Genomic DNA, 12,251 nt, shown 5'->3' with positions numbered 1-12,251 from the left:
AGAACTGAGCCTGCCTCTGTAGCTCAGAAGGGAAAGGTGGTTGGGGGGGGGCGTGGGGGGGGTAAAGAAGAATAAGAGTGCAATAGTGATAGGAGATTCAGTCATGAAAGAATAGATAGGAGATTCTGTGGTCACGGACGAGACTCCGGGGTGTCTCAGATCGCATTGGTACACATTGATACCAATGACATTGGTAGGGAAAGGGATGAGGGAATTAGGTTAGAAGCTAAAAAGCAGGATGAGCAGTCATCTCAGGATTTCTACCAATGTAACGTGCTAGTGAGGTTAGGAATAGAGAGCGAGTGCAGATGAACATGTGGCTCCAGGGCTAGTGTAGGAAGGAGGGCTTCAGATATGTGGATATTTGGAACCTGTAAAAGAAGAACAGGTTGCACCTGAACCAGGGGGGCACCAGTATCCTAGGTGGGCAGTTTGCTAGAGCTCTTCGGGAGGGTTAAAACTAGATTGGCTGGGGGTTAAGAAATTAAGCTATGGATCAGACGATGGCGTAGGTAGTAAACAGCTGGATATAGAATGCCGAGTGTCTTTGTGGAGGGACAGACACTTGATAGGACAAAGGTGTAGCCAGTGCGATGCATCCAAGTGCCTATTTTGATGCAAGAGGTATCAGGAATAAGGGTGATGATCTCAGAGCATGGCCGAGTATTTGTAACAATGATATTGTGGCCATTACAGAGAGTTGGACATCATAGGGACAGGAATGGCTGGTGGATGTTCCAGGATTTTGATCTTTCAAAAGGAATGGGATGGGGGGGTAAAAGCAGTGGAGGAGTGTCATTGTAAGTCAAGGACATTAGCACAGCTGCAGAAAGGGAGATTGTTGAGGAGGGTTTGTCTACAGAGTCAGAAATAGGAAAGGAGCAGTCACTTTATGGAGAGTTTTCCACAGGTTGCCCAATAGCAACAGAGATACGGAGAAAATTGAGGGGTAGATTTTGAAAATGTATCAAAGCAACAAGGTTATTGTCATGGGTGACTTTGACTTACCTAATACTGATTGGAACCTACTTAGTTCAAACAATTTGGTTGGAGCAGCTTTTGTCAGGTGTATCCAGGAAGGGTTCCTAATGCAATATGTACATAGGCCAACTACAGGGGAAGCCACATTGGATTTGTTGCTTGGCAGCGAACCATTTCAGGTGTCAGGTTTCAGTGGAAGAACATTTTAGTGATAATGATCACAACTTCCTAACCTTTACTATATTCATAGGGAGGGATTGTAGCAGACAGTATGGGGAAGTATTTAATTGGTTGGGGGGGGGGGGGGGGGGCGGGAATAGGAATTACAATGCTATAAGGCAGGAACTGGGGTGCCTAAATTGGGAACAGATGCTCTCAGGGAAATGCATGATAGAAATGTGGAGATTGTTTAGGAAGCACCTGCTGATAGTGCTGGGCAGGTTTGTCCCACTGAGGCAAGGATGGGATGGTAGGGTGAAGGAATTTTGGGTAACAAGCGATGTGGAATATCTCGTCAAGAGGATTGAACGCAGGTCAAGTGGAACATCTAGTCAAGAGGAAGAAGGAAGCTTACTTAGGGTTGAGGAGGAAAGGGTCAGACAGGGCTCTAAAGGGCTACAAGGTAGCAGAGAGGAACTGAAGAATGGACTTAGAAGAGCTAGAAGGGGGCATGGACTTAGAAGAGCTAGCAGGAAGGATTAAGGAAAACCCTAAGGCTTATGCGAGGAACAAGAGGATGATCAGAGTGAGGATAGGGCTAATCAGGGTTAGCGCAGGGAACTTACGTCTGGAGTCGGAGGTGGCAGGGGAGGTCCTTTACTTCAGTATTCACTTTTGAGGGGGACCTTGACATTTGTGAGGTCAGCGTGAAACAGACTGATATGCAAGAACAGGTTGATGTTCTAAGGATAGATAAAGTGCCTGGGTTAGAGAGGATATACCCTAAGTTAGGTCAGGAAGCGAGGGAAGAAACTGCAGTGGCTTTGGCGATGATCTTTGCGTCCTAATTGGAGTACTGGCAGATGATCGGAGGGTGGCAAATGTTATTCCCTTGTTCAAGAAAGGGAACAGAGATAACTCTGTGAATTACAGACCAGCCAGTCTTACATCAGTTGTGGGCAAATTATTGGAAAAGATTCTGAGACAGGATTTATGATCATTTGGAAAACCATAGTTTGATTAAAAATAGTCAACATGGCTTTGAGAGAGGCAGATCATGCCTCACAAACCTTATGGAATTCTTTGAGGGTGTGACAAAACACATTGAAGGTAGAGCACTTGATGTGGTGTACATGAATTTCAGCAAGGCATTTGATAAGGTACGATAGGCTCCTTATGGTAGGTTCATTCAGAATGTAAGGCAGCATAGAATACAGGGAATTCTGGCAGTCTGGATACAAATTGCTTGGCCCGTAGAAGACAGAGGGTGGTGGTAGATGGAAAGTATTCAGCTTGGAGACCGCAGGGATCTGTTCTAGGAGCTCTGCTCTTTGTGATTTTTATAAATGACTTGGATGAGGAAGGGTGAGTTTCTAAGTTTGCTGATGACATGAAGGTTGGTGGAGTTGTCGAAGTGTGGAGGGCTGTTGTAGATTGCAATTGACAGGATGCAGAACTGGACTGAGAAGTGGCAGGTAGAGTTCAACCTGGAAAACTGTGAAATTATTTCCTTTGGAAGGTTGAATTTGAATGCAAAATGCAGGGTTAAAGGCAGGATTCCTGGCAGTATAGAACAATAGAGGGATCTTTGAGTCGATGTGCATAGATCCCTCAAAGTTGCTAACCAGGTTGATAGGGTTGTCATGAAGGCGTATGGGGTGTTGGTTTTCATTAACAGGCAAGTTGAGTTTAAGGAAGAGGTTACTCTGCAGCATTATTGAGTGCTGGTTAGACCACACTTGGAATATTGTGTTCAGTTCTGATCGCCTTATTATAGGAAAGATGTGAAAGCTTTAGAAACAGTGCAGCAGAGATTTACCAGGATGCTGTCTAGACTGGAGGGCATGTCTTATGAAACAAGGTTGAAGGAGCTACGGTTTTTCTCATTGGAATGAAGAAAAATGAGAGGTGGCTTGATAGAGGTGTACAAGATACTGGGAGGCATAGATAGAGTGGATAGCCAGAGACTATTTCCTCATGGCAGAAATGTCTATCACAAGGGGGCATAATTTTAAGCTAGCTGGAGGAAAGTTTAGGAGAGATATCAGAGGTAGGCTTCTTTACACAGAGTGATGAGTGCGTGGAATGCACTGCCAGCGGTGGGAGTAGAATCAGATACATTAGGGACATTTAAACAACTCTTGGATAGGCACCTGGAAGTTAGCACAATGAAGGGTATGTAGGTTAGTCTGATCTTAGAGTAGGATAAAAGGCCGACACAACATCGAAGGCTAGAGAGAGCCTGTACTGGTCGCTACTGCTCTATGTTCTCAGGATGAAAGCCAGTGTCTGGTGGTGTTCCACAAGGGTCAGCGTTGAAGAAACTGATGGCATTCTGGCCAAATTTGCAGATGATACAAAGACAGATAGAGGGACACGTAATATGAGGAGGCAGGGAGGCTCCAGAAGGATTTAGACAGGTAAGGAGAGTGGGTAAAAGAAGTGGCAGATGGAATACAACAGAGGAAAATGTCAGGTCATGCACTTTGGTAGGAAGAATAGAGACAGAGAATATTTTCTAAATTTAGAAATCTGAAGTTCAAAGAGACTTTGGAGTCCAAGTCCAGGATTATAGTCAGGTAAACTTGCAGGATGAGTTGGTAGTTAGTAAATGCCAGCATTATATTTGCCTTGCTTCAAGAAGACTAGAATATAAAAGCAGAGATGTATTTCTGAGGCTTTATAAGCTCTGGTTAGACCATATTTAGAGTCTCATACTTCAGGAAGGATGTACTGACCCTGGAGTGGGTCCAGAGGAGGTTCATGAGAATGGACCCAGTAACGAATGTACGGGTGGCACGGTGGCACAGTGGTTAGCACTGCTGCCTCACAGCGCCAGAGACTCGGGTTCAATTCCCGCCTCAGGAAACTGTCTATATGGAGTTTGCACATTCTCCCTGTGTCTGCGTGGGTTTCCTCCCACACTCCAAAAATGTGCAGGTTAGGTGAATTGGCCATGCTAAATTGCCTGCAGTGTTAGGTGAACGGGTAAATGTAGGGGAATGGGTCTGGGTGGGTTGCTCTTCGGAGGGTCGATGTGGACTTGTTGGGCCGAAAGGCCTGTTTCCACATTGTAAGTAATCTAATCTAATCTAATCTAAAAACGAAAGGCTTACCAATGGAGGAACGTTTCAAACTCAGTTCAAACGGTGTGTCTGCATGCAGGCGGTTAAGAGGATCTAATTGAAACTTACTGAATACTCAACAGCCTAGACAGACGTTGGGAAGATATTTCCACTGGCAGGAAAGACTAGGACCTGAGGGCACAGCATTAGAGTAAAGGGAGGTCCCTTTAAAAACAACGAAAATTTACAACCCAGGAACAGGCCCTTTGGTCCTCCAAGCCTGAGCCAATCCAAATGTCCTGTCTAAACCTGTCAGTCAATTCCTAAGCATTTATATCCCTCTGCTCCCCACCAACCCATTTATCTGTCCAGACGCAACTGAAATGAATCTACTATGCCTGCCTCTTCCACCTCTGCTAGCAATGTGTTCCAAACGTCCACCACCCTCTGTGTGAAGTACTTACCATGTGTATCCCCTTAAACTTTCCACTCTCACTTTGAAAGCATAACATCTCGTTATTGAATCCTTCATCCTGGGAAAAAGCTTGTCTATATCCACCCCGTCTATTCCCTTCATGATTTTGTAAACCTCAAACAGGACCCCTCAATCTCCATTTTTCTAGTGAAAATAAACCTAACCTACTCAACCTCTCTTCATTGCTAGCACCTTCCATACCAGGCAACATCCTCGTAAACCTTCTCTGCACCCTCTCCATAGCGTCCACATCCTTTGGTAATGTGGCAACCAGAACTGTACTCAATATTCTAAATGCAGCCGAACCAATGTCTTGTACAATTTTAACATGACTTGCCAGTTCTTATACTCAATACCCCGTCTGATGAAGGCAAGCATACTATATGCCTTCTTGACCACTTTATCCACCTGTGCAGCAACCTTCAGGGTACAATGGACCTGCACTCCCAGATCTCTCTGCCCATCAACTTTCCCCAAGGCTCTTCCATTCATTGTATAATTTGCTCTAAGAATGGAGATGAGGAGAAACTTCTTCCGCCAGAGAGTAATGATTCTGTGGAATTCATTGCCACAGGAGACTGTGGAGGCCAAGTCACTGAGTATAATTAAGATAGAGATAGATAGGTTCTTGACTGTCAAGGGGATCAAGGGTTACGGGGAGAAAGCAGGAGAATGGCAATGATCAGATTTCCTCTTTTTGGAGTTGGTCACTGTCTTGACAGTTTGTGGTTCAAATATTATTTGTCACTTCTTAACCCAAGCCTGGATGTTATCCAGGTCTTGTTGCTTATGGACATGAACGGCTTCAGTATGAGTACTTGCAAATAATGCTGCATATTGTACAGAGAATAACCCCACATCTTTTCTCATCACTGTGGAACAGACACAGATGAAACATAACATTAGAGTAGTCTGACTGCAGCTGTACATGGTGCTCATGAACCTTATTGGAGTACTGTTCTTAAGGCAAGATCTTGCCTTACAGTTCAGAAAAGGGGTACTGGGATAATTCCTTCATGGTGGGATTGTCTTATGAACAAACATTAAACAGGTTGGGACTCTACTCACTGGATTTAAGAATTAGAGGTATCTCATTAAACACATACAATCCTGAAGTGACTTGACACAGTAAATGCTGAGAGGATGTTTCCCTTCAGAAGTCTAGGATCACTGGGCACAGACTCAGAATTAAGAGGGTGGTGACTGGGAGGGAAGGTAGGTGGGAAGGCAATGAGTGGATGCAGGTGAGTGGTAATTGTCATGAGTCAGTGGGGAAGTTGGAATGGATAGGTGGTAAGGAAGATGGACAGGAGAAGAGGGTGGTGCCTAGTTGAAGGGTTGGATATGGGATGAGGTGGGGGGGGGGGGGGGGGGGGGGGGGGGGGGGGGGAGATTTGAAAACTGGTGAAGTTGATGTCGATGCCGTGTGGGTAAAGAGTCCCAAGACAGAAGACAAGGAGTTCTTCCTCCAGTTGGTAGGTGGCTTTGATTCAACAGTGGAAGCGGCCCAGGACTTACATGTCTTGGGGGAGTGGGAGGGGGAGTTGAAGTGGTTGGCCACAGGGCGGTGGGTATGTTTGGTGCATGTCCCCCAGAGATGTTCCCCGAAACGCTCCGCTGGTTGGCATCCTGTCTCCCCAACGTAGAGACGACTACACTGAGAGCAATGGATGCAGTAGATGAGATAAGTGATGTGCAAAAAAATCTGCTAGATGTGAAAAGACCCTTTGGGGCATTGGGGGGAGGTGTGGGTTTTACACCATCTGCAGCGGCAAACTAAGGTGCTGGGTATGGAGGGTGGGTTGGTAGGAGGCGTGGACCTAACAAGGGATTTGCAGAGGCAATGGTCTCTGCGGAACGCAGATAGGGGTGGGGAGGCAAAGACATCCTTGATTGTGGGGTCTGTCTGTAGGTGATAGAAATGGTGAAGGATAGCATCGTCCTTTTCAACTCTGACTCTCCAGCATCTGCAGTCCTCACTTTCTCTTTGACATCAAACAGTCCAAGCTTAGCACATTAAGACAGGCTCTAATATTTAAAAAATTATATTAACTTATTAGTACCTAGAAACCTATGTTAATATGCAAGCAATGGAGCTTAATACACAGACTCCTCAGGATTATTGACTATGGAATTTGATGATGGAAAATTCACGAACTTTATAAGACCTGCACTGTATCCAAGACCAAATGTTTACATTTGTTCCATTGTATCCATTACAAATTGACTTCAAAAATTCCACAATAGCACTAGTACATACCCAGGTTTGCAGCTGTGGTGATGGGCAGGGCTGTACTGGTTGGCTTAAATCCAAATGAAGTAGAAGTTGCAGCAACTGCAGGAGTAGGAGTCGTACCACTGGTCACTAAACACAAAAAACAATATCAATCAAATCTACTTCCAATAGGGTGTTGCAGTTGTAAAGTATATTGATCAGCCCATTTTTAAAACACTGCATACAATTCTGGTCTCCTTTGTATAGGAAGGATGTTGTCATACTGCTAACAACATTTGCAAGGATGTTGTTAGAACTGGAGGGTTTGTGGGCAGCACGGTGGCACAGTGGTTAGCACTGCTGCCTCACAGCGCCACAGACCTGGGTTCAATTCCCACGCAGGCGACTGACTGTGTGCACATTCTCCCCGTGTCTGCGTGGGTTTCCTCCGGGTGCTCCGGTTTCCTCCCACAGTCCACGCTAAATTGCCTGTAGTGTTATGTGCAGGGGTAAATGTAGGGGATTGGGTCTGGGTGGGTGCGCTTCGGCGGGTCGGTGTGGACTTGTTGGGCCGAAGGGCCTGTTTCTAATAAGTAATCTAATCTAATTCAGGGCTTTTTGGGGTGACCTTATAGAGGTTTAAAAAATCATGTGGAGCATCGGGTGACTAGCCAAGGCCTTTTTCCTTGGGTGGGAAAGTCCAAAACTAGAGCATATAGTTAAAGAGGACCCAATGGATAACTTTTTCCACACAGAGGGTGATGAGTGTATGGAATAAGCTGCCAGAGACAGTGTTGAGGATGGTACAATTATGACATTTAAAAGGCACCTGGATGGATATGAATGTAAAGTGTTTAGAGAGAAATGCTGTATGACACTATGGCTAAGTTAATGAGAAATGTTAAATTTACTTCAATAAAAATATACAGGTGGCTCACTAGTTAGCACTGTTGCCTCACAGCACTAGGATCTCAGGTTCAATTCCAGCCTCAGGTGACCGTCTGTGTGGAGTTTGCACGTTCTCCGTGTCTGCGTGGGTTTCCTTTGGATGCTTCACTTTCGTCCCACAGTCCAAAGATGTGGTCAGTTGAATTGGCTGTAGTGTTAGGGGCACTAGTCAGAGGTGGGTTACTCCTCGGAGGGTTGGTGTGGACTGGTTGGGCCGAAGGGCCTGTTTCCACACTGTAGGGAATCTAATCTAATCATACAGACTCAGAGCCATTACAGAAACAATGCTTGTTTACTAAACGGTTGCATGTACAACTATCAGGTATGAGCTTTTTGTAGGCTGGCTGAAGATTTCTGAAGTGGTCCATGTAAATACTGCACTCAAGGTGACAAATGATTGAATATCTTCCACTATCCAGTCAAAGGAAACCCAAGGGTGTTTCTCATGCCCGAGTTGTACACTAGGAAAATTTCACTGAAATCGTAATGAGGACGATCATTGTCAGTCATGTCTCAACAATGTTGAAGACATAGCAGCTTAAAGAATTCGATATACATGTCATTGTGCCACTTACGCAGTTACCTCCAATCTGTGCTGTGCAGATAATGGCTGCCTGCCTGACACAGGAATCTTCTTCAGTTGGTTCATTCCCACCCTCTATGCAAGCATTGACTGATCAGAATTATGACTTGTCAGAGTGTGTACTTGGACATACAGCATGGTCCAAAGGAATCATTCATTTCCATCTTGGAACAAAACACTAATAGCTGAAAAACTATCACACTCAAGCAGGCCAAAATTCAATCTTGTTAATCCAGAAAGTAAAAGGAAGGCATTAAATTAACTGGTTTAACTTATAAGTATCTTTGACAATACATGGAGGTATAGACTTTAGTAACAATACTGTTTAAAACAGGCATTGTTCAGACTGAACCTCAAATGTCATGATCCTCTCACACACGAAGCAAAGGAGTAAATTAGAATATGAAACAACTCAGGTATTGTACTGTAACTCAAGGGGGCAGAATATAGTACATTGAACAGATACTGCTCAGAGTACAGAAATACATAGCTTGAATGTATCAGATTCTATACTGACTGCCAACAAACATTTCTCTGCAAACATAAAGAGGAAACAGTGGATGCTGGAAACCTGAAACCAAACCAAAAATTGCTAGAAAAACTTAACAGGTCTGTCAGCAAATTATGGAGAGTGAAAAACAAAGGGCAGCACAGTGGTTAGCACTGTTACCTCAGCACCAGAGACCCAGGTTCAATTCCCGCCTCAGAAGTGGAGTTTGTAAATTCTCCCCGTGTCTGCGTGGGTTTCCTCCGGGTGCTCCGGTTTTCTCCCACAGTCCAAAAATGTGCAGGTCAGGTGAATTGGCCAAGCTAAATTGCCCGTAGTGTTAGGTGAAGGGGTAAAATGTAGGGGAATGGGTTTGGGTGGGTTGTGCTTCGGCGGGGACTTGTTGGGCTGAAGGGCCTGTTTCTACACTGTAAGTAATCTAATCTAGTCATAATGTTTCTGGTCCAGAGACCCCTCTTCAGAACTAATTGTCATTAGGAATGTATGTATGTTGAATACTAAATGATAGGTGGAGATGAAGTCCAGGGAGGGAGAGCAAAGTTGGGCAGACAAAGGAATGAGTAAAGGTCAGCTTGAGAGAATAACTGCTAATTGGGGCCAATAGTAGCTGACAATTGGTTGTTTGTGGTCGCAGCCCATACGGTAACAAGCCTGATATGCAGAGTTGCAGTAAAGACAACAGAGAACGTGCTCAAGTCCTAAAATCATTGAACTCTACATAGTCTAGAGGTTGCAAGGTTCCCAAGTGGAAAATGAGGTGCTATTTTTCCAGCTTGTACTGAGCCTAACTGGAACACTTCAGCTAGCCAGACAGACACGCTGGTAAAGGAACATGGTGGTGTTCTTAAGTGGCAGGCAACCATACAGCCTGAAGCTCAGGGTGACTTCTGTGCACAGGTGTCCTGCAAATTAATGACCAGTTTCCACTGGTCGAGCGAGACCATATTGTGAGCAGCAAATGCAGTAAACTAGGGTAAGTGAAGTGCAGCTAAATTGCTGCTTCACCTGGAGGGTGTGTCGGGTGCCTTGCATGGTGAGGAGGGAGAAGTAAATGGGCAGCTGCTACACCTTCTGTGATTGCATGGAGGGAATGGTCCCTGCATAAGGCTGACAAGCGAGGGGAGGGGAATATGCGTCTGGTGGTGGCATCCCGCTGGAGGTGGTAGAATAGGAGCTCATGATTTTTTGGATGTGGAACATGATGGGATGACTCTGTTTCTCTCTCCACATATGCTGCCAGACCTGCTGAGCTTTTTGAGCAATTTGATTTTATTTCAAAATTCCTCTGCTTTGAGAATCTGTTGATGACTTACGTGTAAAGCCAGTTGTCGTTGAAGTGGCAGGAAGTACTGAGCTCACCACTGAGGCAAACAGAGTCGGCCCAGCAGTCGATGTACCAGTCGAAGTTCCTGCAGGGGAAGAATTAATTATTCCTTGTCTGTTATGAAACCGAATTTCTTCCACAATAATGGCGCCATAATCAGAATTTGCAATTGCTCTGGTACTGAAAGGCATATTTTCATCACCTCCAAGTCAGATCTTACTCCAGGACTCAGTCTGCCTCAGATAATCATCATCAGTCTTTGCTTATTATACAATAACTTGTTGGAAACCACCCAGCAAGAAATATAAAAACAAATATTTAAGTCTTGCCTCACATGTCTGAATAACAAAAAGTGTATTAAAATGAGCATTGGCCCACTGCTAAGAGTCTGTACAACTAATGATCACAAATAAGGAGATGGCTGATAAACTGAATGGGAATTTTGCAGCAGTTTTCACTGTAGGGGATATAAATAACTTCCCAGAAATAACTCTCTGAACAGTAACCCACCCAGCCCCATTCCCCTACCCTATATTTAACCCTGACAAATGCACCTAACACTACAGGCAATTTAGTATGGCCAGTTCACCTAACCTGCACATCTTTAGACTGTGGGAAGAAACCCACGCAGGCACAGGGAGAATGTGCAAACTCCACACAGACAGTCGCCCGAGGCAGGAATCAAACCAATGTCCCTGGTGCTGTGACAAGGCAGTACTAACCACTGAGCCGCCCACTTTATTGAAGTTCTTTATAAATGCTGTAGAAAAAGGGGGAAGTATTTTAGATTTCCAGAGATATTTGATATGACACCACATTAAAGGTTATTGCAGAAAAAAAAACTCAGTGTAGGGGTAGTATATTGTCATGGAAAGATGATTAACTGGCTAACAGAAAATGAATCATAGGCATAAGTGGGTTATTTTCTGTTTGGCAAGGTATAACAAATGGTGTGTCTCAGGATCAGTCCTGTGACCTCAACTCTTTAAAAATTTATATAAATGGCTGAAGAGGACAGAAAGGGTACGGTTGTCATATTAGCTGATGACACAGAAATAGGTAAGAAATTAAGTTGTAGACTGGATACAAGGATAGATTCAGTAAGCGAGCAAAGATCTGGTAAATGGAGTGTAATGTGATAAAATGTGAAATTGCCCATTTTGTAGGAAGAATAAAATACATATAACCTAAAAGGTGAGAGTCTGTTGAACTATGAGATGCAGGGAGATTTAGGTATCTTTTGAAAATACTCAAGAACAGAATTCTAATAGATTGTATTACTTAATTGCAAGGTGAACTGAATATAAAAAGTAGGGAGGTTATGCTTCGGTCATGCAGGGCACTGCTGAGACTGTATATGAAGTACAGTAGCAGTCACTTTGTTTAAGGAACAACGTGAAAGCATTGAGGCTGCAGTAGAGATGGGGACTTAGAGTAGGTGGGGACTTGATCAAAACATAAGTGATCTGAGGAGTCTTAACAGGTGACTACAGAAGAATCTTGAGCTAGGTTCACTATTTAAAATCAGAATTGCCCATTTAAGGCAGAAGCAAGAACATTTTTTGGAACTCTTCCTCAAAAGAGGTAGACTCCTTGAACATTTTTCAAATCAGATGTAAAATAATTCAGAATAAACAAAGAATTGGAAGATAATCTGCCAGTGTCAGGAATAAGGAACAAACATATCATCCATGATCCCACTGAATCTTGGACCAGGCTCAATCCATCTGCTCCTGATTCACACATTCTTTTGCATTAACAATAATGTTGCAGAGCAATGTACTTTAATCAGTTTTTCCAAGAGGAACCTTTTCCAGTGATACAAACTGACTACTAGAGCCATGGAGAAAAAGTTTCTGAAGTGTGTTTTAAGGATGGTTTTCTACAGCAGTATGTTGAGGAACCAACTAGAAAGTGTGCTATTTTAGATGTAGCATTATGCAATAAAAAAAAAGGACTACTTAATAATCGTGCTGGCCCGTGGGACTAGATT

At 44.0% G+C, this 12,251-nt stretch overlaps 1 protein-coding gene across 1 annotated transcript in view; it reads right to left on the bottom strand.

Annotated features, from left to right (window-relative positions):
* The window catches only part of nup62l (nucleoporin 62 like), a 139,302-nt gene that overhangs the window by 23,237 nt on the left and 103,814 nt on the right, over nt 1-12,251 (bottom strand). Inside the window, exons 5-6 of the mRNA XM_060832148.1 lie at nt 10,248-10,343; nt 6,941-7,045 (exon numbers count right to left, since the gene is read on the bottom strand). Of these exons, the coding sequence (XP_060688131.1) occupies nt 6,941-7,045; nt 10,248-10,343 (201 nt within the window). The remainder of the gene's footprint in view (nt 1-6,940; nt 7,046-10,247; nt 10,344-12,251) is intronic.

Source organism: Hemiscyllium ocellatum, chromosome 11 (assembly GCF_020745735.1).
Source record: "Hemiscyllium ocellatum isolate sHemOce1 chromosome 11, sHemOce1.pat.X.cur, whole genome shotgun sequence".
NCBI classification, from domain to species: domain Eukaryota; kingdom Metazoa; phylum Chordata; class Chondrichthyes; order Orectolobiformes; family Hemiscylliidae; genus Hemiscyllium; species Hemiscyllium ocellatum.
The sequence above is the reverse complement of the archived record's forward strand: the minus strand, read 5'-3'. Positions and strand labels throughout refer to the sequence as shown.